Source organism: Penicillium nucicola (genome assembly GCF_028828085.1).
Source record: "Penicillium nucicola strain IBT 29836 chromosome Unknown utg000003l, whole genome shotgun sequence".
NCBI classification, from domain to species: Eukaryota; Fungi; Ascomycota; class Eurotiomycetes; order Eurotiales; family Aspergillaceae; genus Penicillium; species Penicillium nucicola.
In genome coordinates this window covers 2,859,267-2,887,223 of record NW_026643127.1, presented here as the reverse complement: position 1 = coordinate 2,887,223, position 27,957 = coordinate 2,859,267, and the positions used below count along the sequence as shown (strand labels likewise).

Genomic DNA, 27,957 nt, shown 5'->3' with positions numbered 1-27,957 from the left:
TCCGAGCAGGTGCGCAGAAAATTGGTGCAAAAACAATCAAGCAATCGAGCCCAAGACAAGTTCGCCATGGACCGGAAACAATAGAAACTCGCAAAAGAAGTCTGAGATAGGGAGATCACTCCGACTCCTCGGTTGCCTGGGCACTGGCATACAACTTGCTGAAGTGCGACTTGGGTTCTGTCAGGAGGGCGTACGGCTCGCCATTCTCAATGATACGCCCTGCATCCAAGACAACGATGCGATCAAAGTCTAGAATGGTATCAAGTTTGTGGGCGACCGCGATGATCGTGTGATTACAGAACTTCTCCCTGATGACGCGCTGCATAATTTCATCGGTCTTGGTATCGATACTGCGGTTTCAGTTAGTCAAATTGTCCCCAGACACACGGAGCAAGGGATGAGGTGTGAGATATGAGATGTGGAGACATGCATAGATCGCAAACGCTAATAATTGATTCGCGCTCGGATCCAACCGCCTCATGCAGGGGATGTAGGGGATTTGAGGCCACCACTGCAAAACAATATATTGCGCAGGGCGGAAGATGCGGATCAGGACATGCGAGGGGGATCTGGTGCATGGCAATAGGGAGGCGAGAGAGGTGAGACTTACTTGCTGGTGGCTTCATCCAGAATGAGTATGTTGCCCGGGCGAAGGAGGGCGCGGGCAAGGCAGAAGAGTTGCTTTTGGCCGTGCGAGAGGTGGATCTCGTCGATGTCGGTGTCCAGGCTGCCCTTTTCTTGGATTGCTGGCAGGAGCTGCACGCTCCGGAGTGCGGTCTGGATGTCTTGGTCGGTGCAGACTCCTGTTGGGTCGGCGTTGAGGCGCACGCTGCCCTTGAATAGGAGGGAGTCTTGGGAGACACCATTGATGCGTGAGCGAATCTCGCGTCGGGGGAGAGTAGCTAGGTCAACTCCGTCCACGGTGATGGTGCCGCTGGTTAGTTCCATCATGCGGAAGATGCTCATGATCATTGAGGTTTTGCCGCTGGTAGTTGGTTAGCACTGTGCAAATAAAGACATTTGTATTGTAGATTCTCACCTTCCGGTTCGGCCGCAAATTCCGACTTTCTCCCCGGCCTTGATGGTGAGAGAGACATCATTGAGAACAGGCTCGGAGGGTCTGTATGCCGCAGAGACGGACTGGAAGCTGACTGCACCATTGGACGGCCAGTTGGGAGGCACATCGCCGTCCTCACCAGGCTTATCTTCCGACTGAACAGTCTGACAGAAGTCCTTGATACGCTGAATAGACCCAATGTGAGTCTCCAGGTTGGTCCAGAAAGTAACCAGGAGCTTGATACTCTGACTGAACTGAATAACGTTCAACAAAGCAACACCAACATAGCCAGCACTGAGATTAGATCCACGGAGTGCCACAACCAGAATAATGAGAAGCACGGCGATACCAGCCACAACCATATCCAGCGAGAGAGTAAGCCAGCGCTGGATAGCAAACATGAAGTAGAAGGGCCGCTGCGAGTGATCCAGGAGTTCAATGTTCTTCTTCTCCATAGCATGCTGCCATCCAAAGGCACGTAAGGTCACAAGACCCTGCAAGCAGTCGGTAAAGTGAGAGTACAGTGGTGCCTTGGCCTCAAGATCGAGGTAACGGAGCTGGCGTGAAGTGCGCAAGTACATCTTCTGAATCAAGAACAAGATACCGAGAACGATTGGAAAAGAGATAGCCGCATACTTCGACGAGACACCAATGAGTGCCATCTGTGCTAGACAGAGGAAGAACGTAGCAACAGTATTAATGGCAGCAATAGGAAGTTCCATATCGATGAGCATCAAGTCCTGACTGAATCTGTTGAGAATTGATCCACTGTCGGTACTGGAAAAGAACAGCATAGGTGCACTGAGAACAGTCGTCAACAATTTGCGGTGGAAGCTCTCGCCAGACTTGGGGACCATGGTGATAATCATCTCCCAGGCGCCGACGAGCAGAGTAATCATGCCGAGACAGCCAAGCATCACGTAGATACCGAGATAGTAACCGATCTCCTGCTTGGGGTGTGCAGTATCAGACTGGGCCCACCACTTCATCCAAATACTCGGGAAAGAAATGCAGAAGATAAAGCTGGCCATGGCGACCATGAAGATCGTTGCTGGGAGCCATCCAATGGCGTCAATATAGTACGTGTAGATTCCAAGATCACCACCAGTCTCACGATTCTCTGGCTCTTCAGCCAGTGCTTCCTTTTCCTTCTGAACAGTGTCAATGCTGTTATAGCTCGGAGAGTCAGAGAATCTTTGAGGTTTGTAATCCCAGTCAGGCGACCCGAGACCGAAGCTTGAGACGTATCCACCAGTCTTGTTCAGAGCAGTGAAATTTCCTTGTTCGTTGATGCGACCAGTAGTATCCATCACGACGATGTGATCAGAGTAAGGAAGGCGCTTAACGGAAGAGGATGCCACAATGGTAGTAGCCCCAAGCTCTCTCAGAATTCCGGTGCTTCCGAACAGGTTGTGGAAGATGTGATTTTCAGTAGTAGCGTCAAGTCCACTAAGGGCATCGTCGAGGACGATGATGTTTCTCCGAGCATACACTGCCCGAGCAAGTGCGATACGCTGGCTTTGTCCTCCACTGAGAGCAATACCCTTGCTACCAATGATAGCGGCGTCTCCACGAGGGAACTGTGCAAGATCTTCTTCCAGGGCACAGGCTTGAATCACAGTGGAATACCATTGAGGATCGTAGTCAGACATAGCGACAATACTATCCTTGATAGTACCGTTCATATGCCAGGGAGTTTGATCACAGAAAGCGACACTGGGGGTGGACAGTTCGACCTGGCCCTCTGAACAAGGCACCTCTCCAAGAAGGGCCTTGAGAAGGGTTGACTTGCCGCATCCGGATGATCCAATAAGCATGGTAAAGCTCCCACGAGCAACAGTCAATGTGATGTCCTTGAGGATTGGCTCTTTGTCCGCATCCCAGCCGAAGCTTCCGTTCGAGATCATCACGGCATTGGTCATGGAGGAATTAGTGCGCGAGTGCTTATAAGACTCGATCGAGTCGGAGCCGATGGAAGACGAAGAAAGATTAAGATCGTTGCACTTGGCCAGAAGGCGCTTCTCACCGAGATCCTCAAGCGTAAGAGTCTGAGAGGATCGGCGTCGGCGATCGGAGTGATCCTCCTTATCCAGGAATTGTTGGATACGCTGGAAAGACCCAAGAGCACCGGCAAAAGACATCAAAGCCATGACCAAGGTTAACAAGGGATCTGCGAGAAGAGAGAAAAGCGACAGAGATGTGAAAACTCGGGAAACAGTCAAAGGATTGCTGGAGATGCCGACATAGACACCGAATGTGAAGATGGGAGCGAAGATGCGAGTCAACCAGCCGAAAGCCATGTTATAGACGAGTAGGGTACGGAATTTCCTAGAAATATCCAATTCGTCGAGGCGAAGACCATGCACGAACTTCATCATGGAATTTTGCAAGCCGAGCATCTTAACACCCTTGATAGAACCAAGCATCCCAGAAGTAGAAGAAATACGCCTCTCAATAGCCTCCAGCCATTTGGCTTGCCGGGCAACCACAAAAGACATACCGATCAATGATCCGATCAAGGCGAAGAGGGCGACACACACGGGAACCACACAGGAAACCCCGAGTTGACGCTCAAGGAGGTAAATTGCCAGAGCAATCTCGATCGAGTTTGCCCAGATTTCATGCATTGTCTGCCAGCCTTGCGTGATACGCTCGACATCTGCACTCATTAGGGTTACTGAGTTGGCAGGGTCGGTATCGGTCAGAGTGAGACAGCTGGCCTTCTTGTAGAGCATCGTGATGAGGATGCCTCGCACCATGGTGATCCCACGGTAAGTCAAGTGTTGATATTGACCCATTGAAATTCCAAGACCACAGTAAACCATGATATAAGCACCGATCAGTCCGTATCCAACATTGTTGGACTCTTTGTTCACGGGGGAGTTGAAGAAAGATAGAGATCTCTCAAGAAGCAAAGGCTGACAGAAGTTGAAAGCCACCACACAGGCTCGAGCAGGTATACCTGCAAGCAAAGGCCACTTGGCAGCCTTGAGTGCTTCTATTTGCAAGGTATTGGGAGATTTTTGAGTCACTAGATTCAGTCAGCAAGGCATGTATGACATATAACGGATGAAGATATTACCTTTGCTCCATGTTTCTTCGAAGCTGGCGAGTAGACGCTCAGAACTCAATTGCTTGTCAAGAACAGCCAGGTCCTCCACACGAAGGAAGCTGGTAAAGCCAATCTTGAATAGCGGGTTCAGCCACCAGAAGACCGCGCGGTTATAGAAACCCGCTGTCGCTTCTGGAGGGTAACCGGCATACTCTGATTTGAGAATATGTCTCTTCTCAATAGCTTCAAGAACGAAAATAACAAACTTAACTACCAGTGCTACGGTAGTAACAATGGCGATGGTTTGATTGAACGAGTCCACGCGACGTAGCCATAGAGTCCGGGTCCGGGCAACATCGAATAGCAGGCTGCAGAAGAGGTAGGTGTTTAAAATAAACGATGGTTTCACGGATCGCATGTGCTCTGCATATGAAAGTAGACCGAGCACGACCACACCGACTGTCAGAAGTGCATTCGCTGCAATAGAAGCTTTCGTCTTGTCGGCTGCCGGCGCTGACCATAGAGCAGTCTGAGTGATTTGCAGCGCTAGCAGTCCAAACCATGCTGCCTGTCATAGAAAGCAAGCATTAGAAAAGAAATATTCTTCATGTTCGGCGCATTTCAATTCGAACTGAATTCCCTGCGAACTGGAAAAAGCAATGGGATAACTGGCACTTACAAGCTTGACAAGTAGCAACCCTGATCCAACAACTTTGTTTCGTTTTTGCGAGAGGTGCCAGAGACGAACGGGAATGACAATTAGCATTAAGACAATAGGTAAGATCTCAAGAATAGTTTCTTCGAATAAAAGAGAGAAGTCAAAGCCCCCGCGACACGATCCAGCGCCAATACGCATAGTATTGTCCAGATCGTGGCAGGACGGTCCTGTAGAGTGAGAGGAAGCCATGTCTAATCTTGAACCACCTGTCGACAAAGGATGGTTAAAGAGAAGAGAGACGGAACGAGTGACACGAGGAATTAGAATAAAAAAAATGCAACAACGAGTTAACGAGTGTATGGAGTTAGAGCATATGCATTAGGGGAAGTTCAGGCCTTTAGTTTGGAATTGGATGCATCCAAAAAGCGACATTAGAATCATACTTCTACTAGCGGCAGAAGGCATAGAAGGTACATAGGAGTCAATTAGGTCTTGTATCCCTCTTGCAGGAGCTGACTACATCTAGGAGGATCACAGCCCTGAACTCGCCCTGAGGAGCCTTGCCACTGGCTCCTGCACCAGAGTGGACAGGGAATTAAACACTTGATGCAATTATCTTACAATGCCAATTTTGGCAAAGCCCCATGAGCTCATCTAGACTTCGGTTGTCATGCTGTCTCCTGTACAGCAACCCACTGAGCTGCACCTAACAGGGGCAATTGGGTATATTTCGGGGTATTTTCTATGGCTGTTTTTTCCACCAGAGATTGGATTGCGAGTTAATGTCTCCACTTGTTCATCCAAATGTGATCATATTGACATAAAGCTCAATTTCCCGCGGTCTCATCCCCCCCCCCTGGGGATGTGGGGGATGCAGAGGAACCAATAGACCGAGTCCCCCCTGGAGTCAGGAAGCAAAACTTCCAAGAGGTGTACAGAATATCTGGAGCAACACGAGGTTAGAAGTATGACCTTGCATCGAGTAATAATTATAATCTCAGGGGCCAATTGGGTGCTCAGAAGATCTCCCTTCGTCCTTGGGCCAAGTCCTCTGTCTGGACCTAGGGCAAGCTAGCTTTCCACCTTATGCGAGGGCGGTTCACCTAGTGTGACGGGCGATCCTTTTGGATCCAAAGTGAAACTTCGCACTAACAGGTTCTTAATTCTTGAATTTTCTCAACTTTCCTCTGACCGCATGGCTTCGGGGTCAGACGCACACACACACGAACACGATGACTTGGAAGAACTCGGTGAGGTAGAGTTTCGGCTACATCGCCTGCATAGAGTAAAGAAAGACGAAGTTTACAGACTCCCTTCCCAGTCACGATCCCAATTTTCTCTGAAGTACTCCACCTGACGTCCCCGAGCTGTCATGGCATCGTTTTTGCTTCTTCTGACTCGCGGTAGTGGCTGCGACCAGGATTCCAACGCGACCTCCGGACCAATCGTCCATTCTTCCTGGTATAGAACAGACTAAACGTACTGTAGTGGCCCCTCCCCAGAACCTGTCGAATCGTCATCGGCTGATCTCGGCGTTTAAGATTTCAACTGAACCCGACCTAACGTGTGGGCATGTACTGTACGTACAGTACAGTACATATACGTGGAATCCTGCATCTCAAGACGTGGCGGCCACGGTCACTGGGCCAATGTGCAGTACTCGGGATCTGTACCTACATGTACGGCAGAGAAATTGGACAGGCTGGCATAGTGGATGCCGACCGGGGTGAGCCCGGTTTTTTTGTGAAGCGTGGTTGATGGGTGGCAAAGCCAGTGCATAAACATATGCACGCGATTCCAAATCCCTCCTTCACATTGCGGAGGGACATGCGACAGCATGTTGAGTCAGATTTACCTTCTGCACTCAAATATATCGCATGTATAATGTGTATACTATGTCCCATCTGCCAATTTATTCTTGGGGCTCAAGCCATTACACACAATTTTCAAAGTGACCTGTCATGCAGACGCCGGGTGGATCATAACAATGCTATTACCTTGTCAGCTCCCTTTTGTGTATGGTCTAGTGCACAATGATTCAGCATCGGCGCCAGCCCGGGAGCTAAGGATAGCACCTCTCACACTAGACCTGAGCTAGCAATGCCTAGTGCTCGCCAAACAAGCCTCCCGACAGGCCACAAACCGGTTAGTTCGGGAGCCCAAGCCAACGATCTACGCGACTTACCACTTAACTTGGACAGCCTGGACTATTGGTGGACCTGAGCGGAGTCCCGCTGACAGGCAACACAGAAAAAAACGCCTAATAGCCAGACGGCGCGACCCGAACAGGGGTAACGGACGCCTATCAAAATCGATCTTGAGGTTAAAATCTGAACGGACGAGTGAGTGGAGATCACAAATGTACGTTCCAGATTCTCCATTTTTACTGTCGGCTTATACGAGAGCGAAGACGACGACAAAAGAAACTAAATGATACTAAAAAAGGTTTAGCGAGATAAAGGAAAGAAGAAGAAATAAAAACAAAAATAAAAATAAAAAGCGAGACCAAAACACAGAGACAGTATGGTGAAAGGTGTAATGCAAGAGGCAGTTCCTAGCCACGATCGCAGGATCGAGTACAATTACTTTGGCGGTCTAGATTGAATGATAGGTCCTTGACCATAACAATTCCAAAGAACGCTCGTCAGAATGTAACCTCAGAAATAGGGGTTAAGCTATAAAGCATACTGTAGATGGTACTATTCATGATCGAGCCAAGTAGATAGGTCGCGGATGAACCCGCTCCTTGAAGACCCTTGCAGACGCCACTGCTAGTGGCGTACGCCTTTACAACAATCTTGCGAACGACATACGCATCACTTCATTACGTTCGTAGCCCCCAAATTAGGGAATTGATTCGCAAGAATTTCCGGCTTTGTCGTTCCGGTGCTTTCGCCGATGCCGTTGTTAGGGCTATCCGCCCCCACCCAGAGTATTCCTCCGAAGTCGTCCATCTTTTCCTAAGAAATATCTGTCAAAACTGCAGATCCAGTGCCTGACGTACTTCGTTTGAAGGGGCGAAAAGATGACTCCGGGGAATACCCCACTGCTAGACTCACATTCCTTGGAAGTACCCCAAAGTTTGATCCAAGACAACAGTGAGGGCATATTAACTTTCCGATCGCGATCAGACAGATCAGCACGTCCATGCCCTCACAGATTGGGGATGACAGACTGCGAGGTAAATCATCATCGATCGACACCGTATTTCAACCCTACCGCAAGCTTCAAGGCCCGTCGTAGAGCATGGGAACTAAGACCTGCCAAGTGCTTCGGACGAGGACAGTGCCATGTGCACAAGTCGGTGTAAAAGATAATCAGCTCGCCTCGTGAGATGCTCGTATACCTGCGTTGGCGCCATCTTGGTGCAGAAGACAACTCCAGCATCCCTTCGTATCTCTACAGGAAGGTGGGCACAACGAGATCAAAGCTCCTTTTCGCTGTCTTCTATTTATTTAGACACTGTGATCACCGTCAGCAAGTCAGCACGACAAGCAGCCCAAGTAGAGAATCAAAATCACGATCACGCAAGCAACGCCTTCATTTGTCGGTGGCGTATCGATTGTTCGGGCGTTTATACCTTGCTGGGAGCCACGTTCGAGACCGCAAGGGTGAGTCGGGGAACTGCAGGCCTCTTCGCTTGGGGAAGATGTGCCCAGGACTTTGCCCCTGCATGTCCGGTGTTAGCAGCCACAACGGATTAGGTTGCGAAAGGGTTAACTTACAGCGAAATTAGCGTAAAATTATGAAAAAAGTGTCTGACTCAGTTCCACAGGGGCCAAGCAGCTGATCCACAATACGTATCTTTCTGTGGCTCGCACTCATCTAGATCCGAACCCATGCAAGGAAGAAAGCGCATTTCCCTATTGCTCCAGGCTCTGGCCCCGCTACGGTGATGTCGACTTGGGTACTATGTCCAGGATTAGAAAACAAAAACAAAAAAAAAGACCTGTAGCTGTTTAAAGCAACCGGATCCATCCGATTTCGCGAGCGCTGCCACTTGCACACTCCTCTTGGATTAATTCTGTCGTTCATTATCCATTGAGGTCCCATTCACTCGCTTCAACCGCAGGAAGCGATCAGCACAAACCGGAAAGACGTACGATACCCAGTAATTAGACATGGCTCATTCCACCCAGTGCTATCTCCCTCGGTTCGCCTCGGCGGTCGACGGGGCCAAACGGCCGGTCTCGATGAAGACAAGGCCAACCGCCGCCCAGCATGCGCAGTTATTAACCGCATGCAACGAAGGTCGGCTGGATTCGCTTTTGCGGACAACCTGGGCTCTCGTGCTCCACTACTACATCCGTTCGGAGGACATTTGTTTCGGTTATCAACATCTCGAGGGAGACTCGCGGTCTCCCAAATCAACTGTACAGCGTGCCAATGGCGCCAATATTTCCACTATTCGCGTATCGATCAACGAAAACGACTCTCTCACGGCAATTCTAGACAAGGTGGGCGCAACAGGCCTAAACAAACAACACAATGGTGGAAGCTCGGAGGAGACGTCCGAGGGATATCTCCCTTTCAATACCATTTTGATGTTGCGTACATATGATCCGCCGGCATCACCGTCGAAACCAATCCTGGCAGCGGCTCTCCCAGATGAGGTCAGTGAAATCCGAGAGCAGTGGCGATTTGAAGATTGCAGACTGTGCTAACAACGTGCAGTGTCAAGTCCGTCTCCATGTCAAGGTCATGCGTGGGGACATCAGCATGTCCCTCGAGTGGCGTAAGGGTGATATGTCCGCCGACCAGATGAAGAGTGTCGCCAACATTTTTGAACAATTACTTGCCAAAGTCCTGTCTGCCGAGAAAACCGCTATTAGCCAGCTTAATTTGTTCTCGGAGAATGACTGGCAACGCATTCGCAATTGGAATTCCACCATTCCTCAACTTCATGATCGCTGCATCCACGAAGCTATCCATGATCAAGTCCTAAGTGGACCAGACCGCGAAGCTGTGTGTGCCTGGGATGGCAGCTTTACCTATGCGCAGCTGGACTACCAGGCGTCCAAACTTGCATGCCATCTGCGCATGCAGGGGGTCGGCCCCGAAATCCGCGTGGGATTGTGTTTCGACAAATCGGTTAGTTTCTTCTTTAAATTTGCGAACGGTTTGCGAAGAGTTTGTGAAGAGTTGTGAAAAGGAAAGGCTGACCAGGGCAGAAATGGAACATCGTCGCAATGCTTGGCGTGATGAAGGCCGGGGGAGCTTTTGTCCCACTTGATGCCACGCACCCAACTTCCCGACTGCAGAACCTCATCACATCCGTCCAGGCTGCAGTTGTGATCTGCTCCGACACGCGTGCAGAAAAACTTCGACCTATCGTAAAGACTTTGATCCCCCTCAGCGCGGACACTTTGGATCGCTTGTCCGACGTAGACAGTGTCGACCTCGCATCGGGAGTTACCAGTCAAAATGCGGCTTATGTTTTGTTTACCTCCGGCTCTACTGGGGAGCCAAAGGTGAGAGAAAACCCCGCTTAACCCCTGGAGATAGCAGGGATGAAACCGCTGACTTTTATACTTCTTCAGGGAACCTTGCTGGAGCACCGAGCATTCCTCTCGAGTGCCATGGTGCATGGGCCTGGCCTGCGCGTCTTCCGTGACTCTCGCTGTCTCCAGTTCGCAGCTCACACGTTCGATGCCAGTTTGTCCGAGTCGTTGACGCCGCTCATACATGGTGCCTGCGTGTGCATCCCGAGTGAGGAGGCCCGGCTCAACGACATCGTCAGCACTATCAATGATATGCGTGTCACCCAAGCATGCTTTACCCCGTCATTCATCGGATTTATTGAAATCGACAGTGTCCCAGGACTGCAGAGTCTGGTTCTGGCCGGTGAAGCAATGTCGCAGTCCCAGCTGGCTACTTGGTCCAGAATCAAATTAGTCAATGGTTATGGACCAACTGAGGCCAGCGTTGCCTCCGTGCTCAACTCGTGGATTACACCAGACACCGATTGCAAAGATATCGGTCTACCCATCGGTGTCAGGGCTTGGCTTGTGAACCCTGATAACCATGACGAACTCGTCCCTGTGGGCTGCCCCGGCGAACTACTTTTGGAAGGCCCGTCCCTAGCCCGGTGCTACGTGAATAACCCCCAGAAGACAAATGAATCATTCATCTACGATCCTGCTTTCACGAAATTGGAGGCGGATACTGCCTCTAACCGCAGATTTTATAAGACTGGTGATATTGTGCGGTACAACGCTGACTCTGGTGCACTCAACTACGTTGGTCGAAAAGATACGCAGGTTAAGGTCCACGGACAGCGCATTGAGCTTGGCGAAATCGAGAACCAGCTCAGTGCTGACTTGCACGTCACCCACTGCTCCGTATTTTTCCCCAAGTCGGGCTTCTCCAAGGGTCGTCTCGCAGCGGTTGTTTCTTCCGCCGGGTTACTCGCTGAACAGTCCGAGTCGGATTTGGAGCCGTTGCGTCTAGTCTCTGCCTCGAAAAAGGCCGAACTTATACCCGGACTCCGTGAACGTCTCCTCGCACGACTTCCGACTTATATGGTCCCTGCTGTTTGGCTCTGCGTTGAAGCTTTGCCTCTCTTGCCCTCCGGGAAACTTGACCGCAAGGGTATCGCTACTTGGGTTGCCGGCATGGAAAGTGATCCAGATCTTCAGCACAGTGCCTCTGTTGCGATCCTGGACGCAGAGACGTCACAGCCGGCCAACAACCGTGAGGAAGCTTTGGCAGCTGTGTATAGCCGCGTCCTTAATATTCCTCTGAACCAGTTGAACTTGAACGAGAGTTTCCTGGCGCTTGGAGGTGACTCTATCGCCGCAATGTCATGTATTGGTCTCTGCAAGAAGAGTGGGTTCGTACTCTCAGTACAGGAAATTCTTCGCAGCAAATCGATCCGGGATTTGGCAACCCGAGCCAAGGCTACTGACAACACCACCACCTACGAGGAGGCTGTCGATCAGCCATTCGACCTCTCACCTATTCAAACTCTCCACTTCGGCGTTCGTAAGGAGGGACAAGGTCACTTTAACCAGGGCGTTTTGGTTCGCATGAACAAGCCACTTGATGAGAGAACCTTACGGAACGCTGTCGAGACCCTGGTCACTCGTCACTCTATGCTTCGCGCCCGATATACTGACACAGGACGCGCAACGGCATCCAGTCAACGAATCACCCGCGATATAACCGGATCTTATAGATGGAAGACACACAAAGTTAGCCACATGGATGCCGTCAAGCCCCACATCGCTGATAGCCAGTCATCTATCAACTGCTTCTCCGGCCCACTGCTGGCAGTTGATTACTTCGCGGTTACGGGTGAATCGCATGTGCTGTCAATGACTGCTCATCATTTGGTTGTCGATATCGTCTCATGGAAGATTATCCTTCAGGACTTGGAAGACTTCATCCTGAACCCTCAAAAGAGTGCCAGCAACGACTCTCTACCCTTCCAAACTTGGTGTCGCCTCCAGAGTGAGCAGTGCAACAACCTTCGAACCGAGGAAAAGGTTGCGACAGATGCTTTGGCCACTCCGGAGTTTGGCTACTGGGGACTCCAGAACACCGAGACGACATATGGAGATGTCGACTGTGCCTCTTTCGAAATCGACCCAGCTCATACGAGCGCAATTCTCTTCGACAGCCATCAAGCGCTTGGAACAGAGCCAATCGATATCTTCCTTGCAGCAATGATTCACTCATTTGGCCGGTCATTCCCCGACCGTGGTTTGCCGACTATCTACAACGAAGGGCATGGACGTGAAACATGGGACTCATCGATCGATATCTCGCACACGGTTGGCTGGTTCACGATCCTACAACCAATATTTATCTCTTCATATAAGTCTGATGATCCGATCGATACTGTCATCAAGGTGAAGGACCTGCGTCGACGTGTTTCGGACAACGGTCGTGCAGACTTCACCAGCCGGGTCCTGGCCACTGCTGGTAAAACAGGACCTTCTCACCCTCATCCGTTCGAGATGTCTTTCAACTATGTTGGTCAGCATCGTGATCTCCAGCGAAAAGATGGACTCTTCCAGCTTGTGGACCAGATGGCGGGCGAGGCTGGCCAAGGAGGCGGTGCCGCTGACTTCGGACGCGACACTCCTCGCTTTGGCTTGTTCGAGATTTCTGCTATGGTTGTTGCTGGCAAGATCCGTTTCAACTTCTCCTTCAACAAGATCATGCAGCACCAGAACCGCATTCACCGTTGGGTCTCCAACTGCCAGGAACTGCTCGTTTCTCTTTCCGAGCAGCTGCCCCTTTTGTCATCTCGTTTGACTCTGAGCTCATTCCCGATGCTCTCATTGACATATCCAACATTGGAGAAGATGTTACACGAGAAGTTGCCCGCTATGGGTATAGAGTCTCCGGACTTGGTGGAAGATATCTACCCTTGCTCTCGTATGCAGCAGGGCATTCTGCTTGGCCGTACCCGGGACAACTCTTATTACGCTGTCCATGACACGTTCGAGATTCGGGGCACTGGTGCTGGTCAGCCCAACCTGGACAGACTAGCGAATGCCTGGCAGCAGGTTGTCTCCCACCATGCGATGTTCAGGACCATCTTCGCAGAGAACCTCACTCCACGTGATCCTTTTTGCCAAGTTGTGCTCAAGAAGTACCATGTCGCCCCTGTCTTGCTACAATCATCTGGTGATAGCGATGTCCTCACGACTTTCGACAAGCAGGAGGCCAAAGACTACAGCGAGATTGCGCCAGCGTATCGGTTCTCCATCTGCCAGACAGCCACTGGTCGCCTCTTCGCCCGCATTGAACTCAGCCACGCAGCCATGGACGGTAATTCCATCTCAATCATCCTCCGTGACTTGCAATTGGCCTACGCCGGAAGACTGGAAGACAGCCCGCAGCCATTGTTCCGTGACTACATGCAGTACTTGCAAAATGCCCCGAAGCAAGCTAGTATGAACTATTGGCGCTCGTACCTGAGTGGTGCAAAGCCCTGCCACTTCCCCGTCCTGACCGATGGTGAAAAGTCAGAGAAGAGCCTCCGGTCTATTCCTGTCCACTTCAATGCGCTCGCCGAGCTCCAGAGTGTTTGCGAAAAGCGCGGCGTTACGCTGGCGAATGTCTTCAACGCGGCTTGGGGTCTCACCCTCCGTGCCTTTTCTGGATCGGATGATGTATCCTTTAGTTACATGGCCTCGCTTCGGGATGTCCCTGTTGATCAAATCCAGTGGGCGGTTGGTCCGATCATTAATCTTTTGGTCTGCCGCATGAAGTTCTGTGGTGATACGAGCCTCAGCGATGTTCTGCAAAAGATCCAAAATGATTATATGGAGAGCCTCTCCTTCCGCCACACCTCCCTGATTGATATCCAACATGCCTTGAAGTTAGCTGACACCAATCTCTTCAACTCTGGTGTCTCTTATCGCCGCCTTCCAAGTTCCAAGGATACTGTGCAAAGTGAGATTGAGTGTATCGAGGTTGGCTCTATTCATGATCCAGCAGAGTTCCCAGTCTTCATCAACATTGAAGCTATGGAAACCAAGGCCCGGATTGACCTCAACTACTGGACTACCAACCTCTCCGATGCGCAGGCTATGAATGTAGCCAACACGTATGTTCGGTGTCTCGATAACATTGTCTGCAACATTGACGGCAAACTCAGTGATCTTGACAGCCTCAGCGAGGACAACAAGACTCAGATCATGACCTGGAATAACAAGATTCCCAAATCCTTCGAGAAGTGTGCTCACCACGTTGTCCAAGAAATGGCCAAGAAACGCCCTGATGCTCTTGCTGTCACAGCCTGGGACGGTAATCTCACCTACTCTAAGCTTGATCAATACTCCTCGCGCCTGGCAACTTACTTGATCAGCTTTGGCGTCGTCCCGGGTACAATGGTTCCTGTCTGCTTCGAGAAGTCCACATGGAATATGGTCTCCATTTTGGCTGTCATGAAGGCTGGTGGTGGCTGCATCCCTATGGATAGCACTCAGAAGTCCCCAATGGTAGAGAAGTGGATTGTCGAGAACGTTCTTCAAGTCGCACTTGCTTCGCCCCAGAAGGCTCAAACACTTGAAGACATTGTGCCTTATGTCATTCCTGTCAGCGAGTCCCTACTCGAATACCTCCCGGATGAGATTCTGAAGCCTGCCACGCAGCCCTCCGATGTTGCATATGTTGCGCTGACTAGCGGCACATCCAGTCCCGCCAAGGGGGTCGTTCTTGATCACTCAGTCGTCATGAGTCGTGCTGAGGCATTTGCTACCACCATGGCAATCGCTGATGTGTCTCGCACACTGCAGTTCGCTCCTCATACATCGGACGCATTCCTCCTTGAAGCGATCGGTACTTTCATGTGGGGTGGCTGTGTTTGCATTCCCGCTGACATCGATCCTCTCAATTTGGCCACCTCTATCAACGTTCTCCATGCAAACGTTGCTAGCATCACTCCCACGGCCGCAGGATTCTTCTCGCCCAAACATGTCCCGGGACTACGATCCATTGCTCTTGGAGGCGAAGTTGTCTCTCAGAATATCATAGACAACTGGAAGACCGATGATCTCCATCTCCAGGTTCTGTATGGTACAACCGAGAGTTCTTCTGCCTGCTTCCACCTTTTCTGTTCGCCCGGTCAAGATGAGGCCACTCTGATCGGAAAGAGCACCTCCTGTGTAGCTTGGGTTGTTGACACGGAAAACCCCAAGACACTTGTTCCAATTGGTAGCGTTGGTGAACTGGCACTTCAGGGACCTGTCGTGGCACGTGGTTATCTCGACAACACCCGCGAGTCTGACGACTTCTTTGACAGTCCATCTTGGCTCTCCGCTAGACGCGGCGATGGCAAACACCGCATCTTCAAGACTGGTGACCTTGTTCGCTACAACTCCGATGGATCGCTTGTATATATTGGACGCAAAAGCGACACACACGCAAACCTTTTGGCTGGCGACCTGGCACACGCTAACCAAGAGATTGACAAATTCCTGGGGGCTAACAAGAAATGTGTCGTGGAAAGTGTTTCCCTCAAACGTGACAATGTTGCAGTTGAGGCTCTTGTCGCATTTTTGGTTTCTGCGGACACTCCGTCAGTCGCGTTCGGCGAACGCGTCATAGGTACTCCTTCCCCCGACGTGACGACCACCGTGAATAGTCTTCACAGCCATCTTAGCAACTGCTTGTCCAACAGCAAGGTTCCTAGTATTTATATCCCCATCACCTCCCTTCCACTCACTCCTTTTGGAAAGCTAAATCGCCAGGCCCTTCAAGTCGAGACACAGGAGCTTGCAACCAGTACCTTGGCATCTTTCGACATCAAATCCTGGATTGGAAACAAGTTTGGCAACCGGAGTTCCCAACACGCCAGCCTCTCCGGGGATAATGCCGCTTTCTGGAAGGAGTATCTCGCCGATGTTGAGCCGTGCATATTCCCTGCACTGTGTCACGAGTCAGGAAAAGATGGTCGCTCTACGCGCACACTTAACAAGCAGACGGCCACGACTCATGCGTTCTGTAAATTGTCTGGCACCTCAGTCGAGACTCTCTTCCAGTTTGCTTGGGCTATTGTTCTGAAGTGGTACACAGGATCAGACGATGTCTGCTTTGGGTATTCATATTTGTCCTCGGAGAACGACAAATTGGACACCCAGTCGATTTCCACATGTCGTTTCCTGGCACGGAATGAACGAAAGCTGCTGGAAATTCTCCAACAAGCAAAGCTTAACACTGAGACGAGCACTTTGAATGCTGTCTCTCTGGATGCTGTCAAGCGCCAGCTTGGGCTTGGGGATGTAACACTCTTCAACACCTCTCTCACCTATCGCAAGGCCGCGTCTCTGCCCAAGGGAAGTGCCCGGGAGCCCAACACCTCCAGTAGCTATAGCATTCTCGTTCAAGCCGATGTCTCCCACTCGCACGCCGAAATTCATTTCAACTACTCCTCCGAAACCCTCTCCTCCTCCCAGATCAACCATGTTATCGACACGTTTGATCAGGTATTGGACAATATCTTGACTCTCAACCATCATGAACGCACTGTGGGTGATATTGATCTTATTACCGAACGATCTGCTCGCCAGATTCGCGAGTGGAACGCCGCCTCCCCTCCCCGGGTCGAGAAATGCGCAGACGAGCTCATCCAGCAGCAGGCGCTACTGCACCCTCGTGCCGACGCTGTCTGTTCCTGGGACAAAAACTTTACCTACGGGCAGCTCGAAATCGTCTCCAGTCGTCTTGCTCGCCATCTCTCCAGCCTCGGAATCCAACCAGAAGTTTTCGTCGTGCTTTGTTTCGAGAAGTCCGCCTGGGCCGTGGTTGCCCAGTTGGCTGTTCTCAAGGCTGGGGGAGCTTTCGTCTCTATCGATCCGTCCCACCCAGACTCCCGCCTTAAAATGCTAATTGATGAGATTGGAACCGACCTTGTTCTCTGTTCTTCTTCGGTTCACGCCAAAGTGTCCAAGTTGTGCAAGAAGTCGTTGGCTGTGTGCCAAACTTCCATCTCGCAACTCCCTGACTCGCCTCTCGCTATGTCCTGCATTCGACCCGCTCCCCACAACGCAGCCTATGCTATCTTTACCTCCGGAACGACTGGAAAGCCCAAGGCTACCGTCGTGGAACATACGGCATTGAGCACCACAGCCTTGGCCATGACCGATGCTTTACATATGAATTCCGGTACCCGCGCATTGCAGTTCTCGAACTATACTTTTGATGTGAGCGTTCTCGAAATCATGATGACCCTTATGACTGGTGGTTGTGTCTGCGTCCCTAGTGAGGAGGAACGTATGAACAATCTCGGGGGTGCGATTCGTCGCATGGAGGCTAATTACATGTCCTCCCCCCTGCAATTGTCAACACATTGGAACCCAAGACCGTCCCCACACTGAAGACTATCATCACCGGTGGTGAGAAGATGCCCTCCAACCATATTGACCGCTGGGGCGACAGATTTGTCATCAATGCCTACGGTCCCTCTGAAGCTACTGTCGTCGCTACTGTTGGTGTCAAGATTGACTGGGATGGCAACCGCGTCAATGACGATCCTACATCCATCGGACGGGCTGCCAACTGCAGAGTCTGGATCGTGGACCCCAACAACTGCAACCGCCTTCTACCAGTTGGTGCTGTCGGTGAACTGATATTGGAAGGAAGCAACATCGCTCGTGGATATCTCGCAAATGAAGCAAAAACCAAAGCGGCTTTCTTCGAGAATCCAACCTGGTCTCATCACGCTGGGTTTCAGGGTCTATTCAAGCGTCAGGATCGGATGTACCGCACTGGTGATCTGGTTCGCTACAACGGTGATGGCACCCTTGCTTTCATCTCCCGAAAGGACACACAGATCAAGTTTAACGGCCAGCGAATTGAACTTGAGGAAATTGAACAACAGTGTCTCCGCTGCCTTCCTGAGGATTCCCAGGTCGCTGTCGATGTCGTCGTTCCCGAGGAACGCACCATTGCTAAGGGCCTAGCTGCATTCTTCACTGTTCACGACCCTGCTTCCAACGGAGGTAGCAGTGATCAGTTCGCCCCAACGATTCCTGGGGCGGATCCTTTGTTGCTTGCCATCTCTGTTTCAAATATGGATGCTATTCAGAATATGAAGGCCTCTTTGCCTAAGCTTCTGCCTCAGAGCATGATGCCGAGACTGTTCTTCCCCATTCGCAACCTTCCATTCACTTCTTCCGCCAAGATTGATCGCAGGAGACTGAAGGCGATGGTCCAGTCTTTGTCCAAGGAAACCTTGAAATCGTACATCACCTTCACCGGAGGTGAGAAAACGGAGGAGACCTTGGCCGATGGTATGGAGCTCAAGATCGTGGCCCTTGTTGAGAGTACCTTGGAGCTCGAAGCAGGATCTGTCACTCCAGACGACAGCTTCTTTGCCCTGGGTGGCGACTCCTTTTCAGCCATGAATCTAGTTGGAGCAGCTCAAGCAGAAGGAATATCCCTCACTGTCTCCAGCATCTTCAACACCCCGGTCCTCTTCGATATGGCCAAGAGCTGCGCCAATAAAACTGTTACGGTGAAGGCTGAGGCAACGGTTATCAAGCCGTTCTCACTTCTACCTCCCGATGTGGATAGTGAGGGACTATTTGACGAGCTTACCGACATTTGCCAGCTGTCCAAGGACCTCATAGATGACGTCTACCCCTGCAGTGCAGTTCAAGAGGGTCTTCTTACACTCTCAATCAAACACAGTGGTTCTTACGTCGCGCAGCCGGCTTTCAGACTTGCCGATGGAATTGATGTCAACCGATTTAAGGACGCTTGGCAGACGACTGTCACAGACCTTGAAATCCTGCGCACTCGCATCGTTCACACTGAATCCATGAACTTCGCCCAGGTTGTCTTGAAAGATGCTCCCATATCCTGGGTACATGCCGAGTCGTTCGATTCCCTTCCCGACGACATTATGCACCTGCCTAACGAAAACGGTGCACCTCTAACTAGCTACGCCATGGTCCAGCCTCATGGATCTACCTCCAAGTACTTCCTCTGGTCTGTTCATCACGCACTTTACGATGGATGGAGCATTCCCCTTGTCTTCCGTAAGGTTGAGGAAAACTACCTTGCTGTTCAAAACAAGGTCCTTGGAACTCCCTATAATCTCTTCATTGATTACCTAGTCAATAAGGACATGCAAGAGTCGGATGCCTACTGGAAAGCCTACTTGGCCGAGCTTTCCAGCCCTCCCTTCCCTCAGAACAAAAACGCAGTGCCTGATGCCATCCGCGCCGGAAACACCCAGTACCACAACTTAAAGGTTTCCAGAATGCCTGATACCGTCGAATTTACCATTCCTGTTCTCATGCGTGCTGCCTGGGCTATTGTCGTAGCCACGCATTCCTCATCTGGTGATGTTTGCTTCGGTGAGACTTTGTCAGGAAGAAACATTGATCTTCCTGGTGTTGCTCAAATTGCTGGTCCTGTACTGAGCACCGTTCCCACCCGTGTTAAAGTGGACAATGCTATGTCAACTCTGGAGTACCTTCAGACTATTCACCAGTCAACGACTCAAATGATTCCACACCTGCACTCCGGTCTGCAGCGCATTCGCCAAATCAACAAAGATACTTCCAGTGCCTGCGATTTCAAGAACTTGCTGGTCATCCAGTCAAATGATGGCGATCTAGACAACAAGATCTGGATTGACGAGAAGCGCGAAACAAGTGAGGACTTCTTCACTCATCCTCTGGTTGTGGAATGTGGCATTTCCAAGACCAGCATCTCATTCACTGTCCACCATGATGAACTTGTCATCAATGGCTGGCAAACGAAGCGCATCACTGAGCAATTCTCACATGTGCTCAGCCAACTGATTGCATTACCAAAGAACAGCACCAGTAAGATCAGCGATCTGGATATGGTCAGCCCCGAAGACAAGACTGAGATCGCCCAATGGAATGGTCGTACACCTCTCGTCGTAGAGCGATGTGTGCAGGACTTCATTTGTGAGAAATCTGCCGAAACGCCCAATGCTCCTGCTGTGCGCGCTTGGGATGGTGATCTCACGTATAGAGAGTTCTGGGACCTCGCATCTGGCTTTGCCAACTACCTTATTTCTCGCGGTGTTGGACCAGAGGTATTCGTTCCTGTCTGTCTTGACAAGTCGGCTTGGGCAATGGTTACCCTGATCAGTATTCTCATCGCTGGTGGTGGTTATGTGCCTCTCGATCCTTCTCATCCCACTTCGCGCCACGAAGAGATACTTGCTGATGTTGGCGCCAACATGATTCTTTGTACTCCCAATTACACCACCCGATACAGCCGTGTCGTGAAAACCGTTGTTCCAATCAGCAAAGAAACCATCAAGGCATATGGATCACTCAAGGTATCCAACCGCAGTCGCCAACCAGTTAAACCGTCCAACATGGCTTACGCCCTGTTCACTTCTGGAAGTACCGGACGGGCCAAAGGAATAATCGTGGAGCATCGAAACGTCGTCAGCAGTATCATGGCTTTTGCGCCAATGGTCAACATGGACGCCACATCGCGAGTTTTCCAGTTCGCCTCGCTGACGTTTGACGCTGCTATCATGGAAACCCTTGCAATCCTCATGCTGGGCGGTACCATTTGTGTCCCCAGTGAAGATGACCGACTTAACGATGTCTCTGGCGCCATTCGTCGTTTGAATGTCACTTGGACCTTCCTTACTCCGTCCATTGCCAGCATCATCGAGCCTTCCTCTGTTCCCTGCCTCAAGCATCTCGTCTGTGGCGGCGAAAAGATGTCCAAGGAAGTTATCACCAAGTGGGCCAACACTGTCCATCTTATGAATGGATATGGCCCGACCGAAACATGCGTCTTTGCTGTGATTGACAATGCAGTCGCCGCCAGCCGTGATCCTGCACGGATTGGTTATGGTATCCCGAGCACTCTGACGTGGATTGTCGATCCTGACAATCACGACCGGCTCACTCCACTTGGTGCGGTCGGCGAATTGGCTCTGGAAGGTGCTGCTCTTGCAAGAGAGTACCTTAAAAATCCCGAGAAGAATGCCGAGGCTTTCGTCACTGATCCAATTTGGATCAAAGACTTCGAATCCAAGGTCGACGGCCCTCGGCGTATCTATAAGACTGGTGACCTGTGCTACTACAACCCCGATGGGTCCATTGAATATATCAGCCGCAAGGACCACCAAGTGAAGCTCCACGGCCAGCGCATGGAGCTTGGTGAGATTGAACACCGTTTGTACGAAGATACTCGTGTTCGCCACGCCGTTGTCATTCTGCCCAAGAGTGGCCCGCTCAAGCAGCGCCTTGTAACTGTCATGTCTCTGAACAGTGTTGCCGCTGATACCAAATTGATTTCGGACAAGCCTTGCGAGCTTGTTGACGAGGATGAGCTTGAGCGTCACGCTTATAATGAATTGGTGGATGTTCAGAAGAGTCTCGAGGGCCAGCTCCCAATCTACATGGTTCCCCAGACCTGGGCTCTCATCAAAAAACTTCCCATGCTTGTCTCGGGCAAGCTTGACAGGAAGAAGATTACCGCCTGGATTGAGGATATTGATGACGAGTCTTATGAGCGTATCATGGCTGACTATGATCGCATCAAGCGCGGTAAGACTGAGGCGAAGCCGCAACAAGAGCAGGAAAAGACTGGCTCCCTCAAAATCATCCGCGAGATCTTCGCGCAGGTCCTCAACATCTCTTTGCAAAAGGTCAATGTCGACCGATCTTTTGTCAGTTTGGGTAAGTTCCGTCTAATAATTGTTTTCACAAATGGAATACTGATCGATTTTTTTCAGGCGGCGACAGTATCACTGGTATGGCTGTCATATCCAGAGCCCGCAAGCAAGGCCTTGTTGTTACACTGCACGACATTTTGCAGAGTCGATCTGTTAAAGAGCTTGCTCAGAAAGCGGGGACGAAGGTCACCGTCACTAAGCACGAGGAGAAGACTGGTGAATGTTTTGCCCTTTCACCTGTACAGAAGCTTTACGTGCAAAGCTCGCACTCTTTCAAGGGTGACGCCCGGTTCAACCAGAGTATCACTGTTCGCATCTCCCGTCGCGTTGAGGCTGAGGTGCTTCGCCGAGCCATCAAGGCAGTGATCGGTCAACATGCGATGCTTCGCGCACGTTTTAGCGCGAAAAACAATGTCTGGAAGCAAAAGACTGCCACAGAGGTTGACGAGTCTTTCCGATTCAATGTCCACTCTGTTGGTGATACCCGCGCAATGGTTCCAAAGATAGCAGACAGCCAGCGTTCTCTGGACCCTCACAATGGCCCTATCCTTGCAGCTGATTTGTTTAATCTTCGCGCTGGCGGTCAGATTCTTTTCCTTGTTGCTCATCATTTGTGCATAGATATGGTGTCTTGGCGCATTGTACTGCAAGATCTTGAGGAGCTTGTAGTTTCTGGTTCCTTGTCTATGGAAAAGGCACTCTCCTTCCAAAGCTGGTGCGCCATGCAGAGCGAGAGATTAAAAACTCACGACGCAACTATCACCCTCCCCTTCACCCCTGAGAGGCCGAACTTGAGCTACTGGGGTATGCAGGACACACCAAATGTCTACGACGATCTCAAGATGGAGTCTTTCAGCTTGAGTGAGGAGACCACCAAGTTCATTCTCGACGGCTGCCACGACGTCTTTGGCACTGATACCGTTGATATTCTACTTTCTGCTATTATCCACTCTTTTGCTCGCACATTTACAGATCGCAATGTTCCCACAATTTACAATGAAGGACATGGCAGAGAGCCATGGGACCCCACCATTGATCTCTCCAGGACTGTCGGCTGGTTCACCACCATGGCACCCCTCGTCGTCGACGGAGAAACCAGTGAGTCCCATTTACGATGCGTCTTTGACCGCGGGCTAACCTAAACAGACTGTGTTACCGACATTATAAAGCGAGTCAAGGACACTCGTCGTAAACTGACAGACAATGGAAGACCCTTCTTTACTAAAAGCCTTCTCCAGAACGACGCGGCTTCCTCTAGCTTCCCTGTTCCATTGGAGATTCTGTTTAATTATCTTGGTCGACTGCAACAGCTGGAGCGCGCTGACTCCCTCTTCCACCACCACGGTAGTGTTTTCGACAGCTCGGACTTTGCAGTCGCAGGTGACATGGGCCCGCAAACCACACGCTTTGCCCTGTTCGAATTGTCCGCGATCGTCATCAAAGAGCGTCTCAACGTGGCTTTCAACTACAACCGCAAGATGCAGCACGAGCCTCAGGTTCGCCGCTGGATTATGCAATGCAAACAGACCCTCGAGAAGGACATTATGATGCTGAAGACTGCCACTCCAGAGCCTACACTAAGCGATTATCCTCTTCTCCCCATCACCTACCAAGGCCTCCAGACGCTTACCACGAGCACATTCCGCAAGGCCGGCATACGTAACAAGGATGACGTTGAGGACATCTTCCCCTGCTCGCCTATGCAAGAGGGCCTCTTGCTCAGCCAGCTTCGCGATCCCAACGCCTACATGTTCCACACAGTGTTCGAAATCAAGGACGCAAAGGGTGGAAAAGTCGACGCAGAGAGGCTTGCCCGAGCTTGGCAAGCAGTCGTTGATCGTCACCCTGTGCTCCGAACTATCTTTGTCGACAGCAGCTACGCGGGCGGCTCATTCGACCAGCTGGTGCTCAAGAACGTCACCAGCAGCATCCTATGTGTGGAATGTCACGACTCTGAAGTAGAAGAGAAGCTTGCTGCTATCTCTCTTCGTGACTCAAATGCCATGCGACAATCGAAACTGTCCCACCAAATGATCGTATGCAAGACCAACAGTGGATGTGTCGTTTTGAAACTTGAGATTAACCACGCCATCATTGACGGCGGCTCCGTCGATGTTCTTCTTCGCGATCTACCTCTCGCGTACGAGCGCAAGCTTCCCGAGGGCCCAGGTCCTGCCTTTAGCGATTACATCAAGTTCATTCGCACTCAAAGTCAAAGTGAGGCTCTTGGCCACTGGAAGAAATATCTTAGAGGCGTGCGACCTTGTCATGTTGCCCACACCGCTGAATATGGCTTCGAACATGAACTCAAGGGAGTAATGATGAACTTCCAACGCTTCCCTGAGCTGCTCAATTTTTGCGAAAAGAGCTCTGTCACTCTTGCCAACCTCACCCTGTCCGCTTGGGCCATTGTCCTACGCCAGTTCACCCAATCTGATGATGTCTGCTTCGGCTATTTGTCTGCTGGCCGCGATGCCCCTGTCAATGGCATCCAGGACATGGTTGGTATATTTATTAACATGCTGTGCTGTAGAGTTCAGTTCTCTGGTCAACAGACGCTCACTGATCTTTCCAAGAGCGTGCAAGATGATTATTTCAAGTGCATCCCCCACCAAAGCTGCTCATTGGCCAGCATCCAGCATGAGCTTGGCATTCAAGGACAACCGCTGTTTAACACAACCCTGTCCATCCAGAACCACTCAGTCGCGGGTGGCACCAAGGACAAGGGTCTGTCGTTCGATCTTCAGCACGCCCATGACCCCAGTGAAGTAAGTGCATTTTAACCACAACTCCCTCACTCACTAACAAAATCCAGTATGCGGTCACTGTGAATGTTGAGATCGCTCGTGGCCAAGAGGGCATTCTTCTGAGATATTGGAACGATGTTGTCACCGAGGAACAGGCGCAGGCTCTGGCTGATACCATTGCCAGAGTATTCACTGGATTTATTGAATCCCCAACTACGACTTTGTCGCAAGTCAAATTTGGTACCGACGCTTCTTCAGAGTCTGTGGATTGGGATCATTCTCAAACCACTCTCGCCGATAAAGCCAAGTCCACCGGAGAAGCAATGGATAGTACCGCCATTCAGAAGATTATCGACGACCGTGTTCATGAGATCATCGCAAAGATGTTAAGAGATGGAAAATTGCAGGTTCCCTCTATTGAAACTACTGGCTTGTCTGACTATGTACGCCCTTACGCCACAGCGGAGTCGCCATACCAGACGGGTGTCCGGGGAGCTGATGACTCGGGGATATGCTCAGCGACATCTCGCTCTAGCGAGGATGGGGTGTCGGCTGATGTGGAAAGGAAGTTGTGGAACCTCTGGAGTACTGCTCTTGGCCTCTCGCCCAACGTGGTGAGACACCAAGACAGCTTCTTTAAGTTGGGTGGTGACAGTATCACCGCCATGAAGATGGTTAGCGCCGCTCGTGAAGAGGGCCTTGTTCTCACCGTCGCGGATGTCTTTAACAATCCTGTCTTTGCGGATATGGTTTCCACAGTCCGTGCTGCGAACGTCACCCAGCAGATGCTGAACCAGGATCTCCAACCCGAATCTGCGCTTACCAAGGATGATGATTTCTATGAAACCTCCTCAACATTGCTGGCACCAAAAATTCTTAGACCTACCCCGTCGTCTGAAAGCATTGAAATGCTTAAGTCCTCGTGCGTTGATGACGCGGATGTTCAGCGCGGAATTTGCCCGAAAATTGGTGTTTTCAAGGGTGGAATCGCGGATGTCCTTCCTGTCACGGACTTCCAGGCTATGTCGCTGACAGCAACTCTATTCAAGTCACGGTGGATGCTCAACTACTTCTTCCTCGAAGGAAACGGCCCTCTGGACTTGCGCCGCCTCCGCGAGAGTTGCCTGAAGGTTGTCGATGCCTTCGACATTTTGCGGACCGTTTTTGTTTGCTTCCACGACCAATTCTTCCAGGTCGTGTTGCGTAAGATACGCCCTAGTATCTTTGTCTACGAGACTGATCGTGCACTCGATGAGTTCACCATGACTCTCCAACAGCGTGACCGTGAGTATGGGCCGCGTGAAGGAGAGCAGTACGTCCAATTCTACGTGGTCAAGAAGAAGGGAAGCGACCAGCACCGTATCTTGATTCGTCTATCACACACTCAGTATGACGGAGTGTGTCTGTCTAAGATCATGGCTGCCATCAAGCACGGATACGAGGGAAGCCCCCTGCCGCCAGTCACCCCCTATGCCAGCTACCTTCGACAGCTGCCGGGCACAATTGGCCCTGACCACTACCGCCACTGGGCTGATCTACTAAGGGGATCTCAAATGACCCAAGTTGTGCGCCGTAAAGGCACCAGCATGTTCCAAAATGTCGGAGCATTTACTGAGATCCACAAGCGCATCGAAATTTCACCAAGTGCCCTTGGAAATGTTACTATCGCAACTGTCATGCAAGCTGCCTGGGCTCTCGCTCTGGCAAAACTGTCCGCTCAGTGCGATGTTGTCTTCGGTCTCACAATCAGCGGCCGCAACGCCACTGTCCCTGGAATTGAGAACACTGTTGGGCCGTGTGTTAACGTCATCCCAGTGCGTGTAAAACTCAGCGAGAACATGACAGGCCTCGACCTCTTCCGCTATATTCAAGATCAACAGGTCTCCAACATGCCTTTTGAGTCTCTCGGCTTCCGTGAGATCATCAAACAATGCACTGACTGGCCCTCCTGGACCTACTTTACCACCTCGGTTTTCCACCAGAACGTTGACTACGAAGGCACTCTGGAGCTGGACTCTACGAAGTACCGCATGGGCGGCGTTGGAGTCAACGACAACCTTGCCGACCTGACTATGGTCTCGCGCCCGTCTGGCGAACGTGGACTGGATGTCACCCTAGGCTACTCTGAGAAGGGCCCAATCATGCCATCATTTGCATCAAAGGTCCTCGACATGGCATGCGAGATCGCACAGTCCTTAGTGGCAAACCCAAGCGCATCACTGCCATCAGCCAGCATGCTCCGTTCGCTCCCAGCCCAGACAATTGACGACCTCTCCCGTCCCTCAGACGAGCACTTCCTCAGCGCACACCTCAAGTCTCGCTCCATTGCGGAGCTCCTTGTGCACTCTGACATTCTTTCCCGCTCCTGGCACCAGGTTCTTCCCAGCCGCACGCCCACCGCACCCATCGGTCCCGACGACGATGAAAAGCCTTCCCATCAGTCAACCTTCCAGCTCGACTCGTCCTTCTTCGATCTTGGAGGCGACATCTTCAATTTGGCCCAACTTACCTGGCTACTTGAGCAGGAAGGGCTCAAAGTTCGACTTGAAGACCTTATCGAGCATCCTTCGTTCCTGGGGCAGATGGCTGTTCTTGCTTTGCACAATACCAAGCATATCGATGATGTTCCAACGGAACACCTCGCTACAGGCGCCGTTCTTGACTCACCTGAGCCTATGGCTCGTGTCGAGAAGAAGAAGACCTGGTCAAAGGCTAAGATGCTGGCGCGCAAGCTCACCCGCCGTAACAACGCGTTGGTCGCAGAACGAGTTTGATCTTCACATCAAGTTGGAGATGATTGACAGCAAAATAAATTGACAAAAAAACAAAAGAGAAAAAAAAAAAAAAAAAGGTGTCACTTTGGGAACTCAGGGAAGAAATATTCCTCAATCCCTCTTTTATTGTTTCTATTTCCTTTGTATCCATCTGTTGGCGTTTGTTCCTGCATCTTGGGTATGTTTTTACAATTGCGATCTTCAGATCGGATGTTTGTTCGTTTATACGTACTTCCATTCTCTCATTACTTTTTTCTCCCTTGTCTACTCTGAGCTTTGTGCTTTGTTGATTTTTGTCTCACCTAATATATCGAAACGTCTCCATTGATCCTTCCTCCATTCATAAGCCGGTAGACCCGTAACCATTGAGGTATGTATTTCATTCGTAAATTCCATTATATCAATCATAACGACAAGGTGAGTTGGATGGGTGTAACTCAAGGGTATCATATCCTCCATGCAAGGGGGCAAAGCCGCAAGTATGTACAATGCACAAGTTAGAGTTAGCTTCCACCAACAAATTATGTCC

At 50.9% G+C, this 27,957-nt stretch overlaps 2 protein-coding genes across 2 annotated transcripts; one reads left to right on the top strand and one right to left on the bottom strand.

Moving 5' to 3' along the window:
• Window positions 1–115: 115 nt before the first annotated feature.
• abcB (uncharacterized protein) lies at window positions 116–5,016 on the bottom strand (the record flags this gene model as incomplete). Its single annotated transcript, XM_057127079.1, has 5 exons — window positions 116–350; window positions 611–985; window positions 1,040–4,088; window positions 4,140–4,677; window positions 4,789–5,016. 5 exons carry the CDS (start codon window positions 5,014–5,016, stop codon window positions 116–118), a joined length of 4,425 nt encoding a protein of 1,474 aa, XP_056985969.1.
• Window positions 5,017–8,888: 3,872 nt separating this feature from the next.
• On the top strand, window positions 8,889–27,428 carry nrps1 (uncharacterized protein; the record flags this gene model as incomplete). The annotated part of the gene is made up of 9 exons (XM_057127078.1): window positions 8,889–9,380; window positions 9,442–9,858; window positions 9,939–10,238; window positions 10,308–17,534; window positions 17,585–21,911; window positions 21,968–23,005; window positions 23,054–24,408; window positions 24,484–24,675; window positions 24,723–27,428. 9 exons carry the CDS (start codon window positions 8,889–8,891, stop codon window positions 27,426–27,428), a joined length of 18,054 nt encoding a protein of 6,017 aa, XP_056985968.1.
• Window positions 27,429–27,957: the final 529 nt, after the last annotated feature.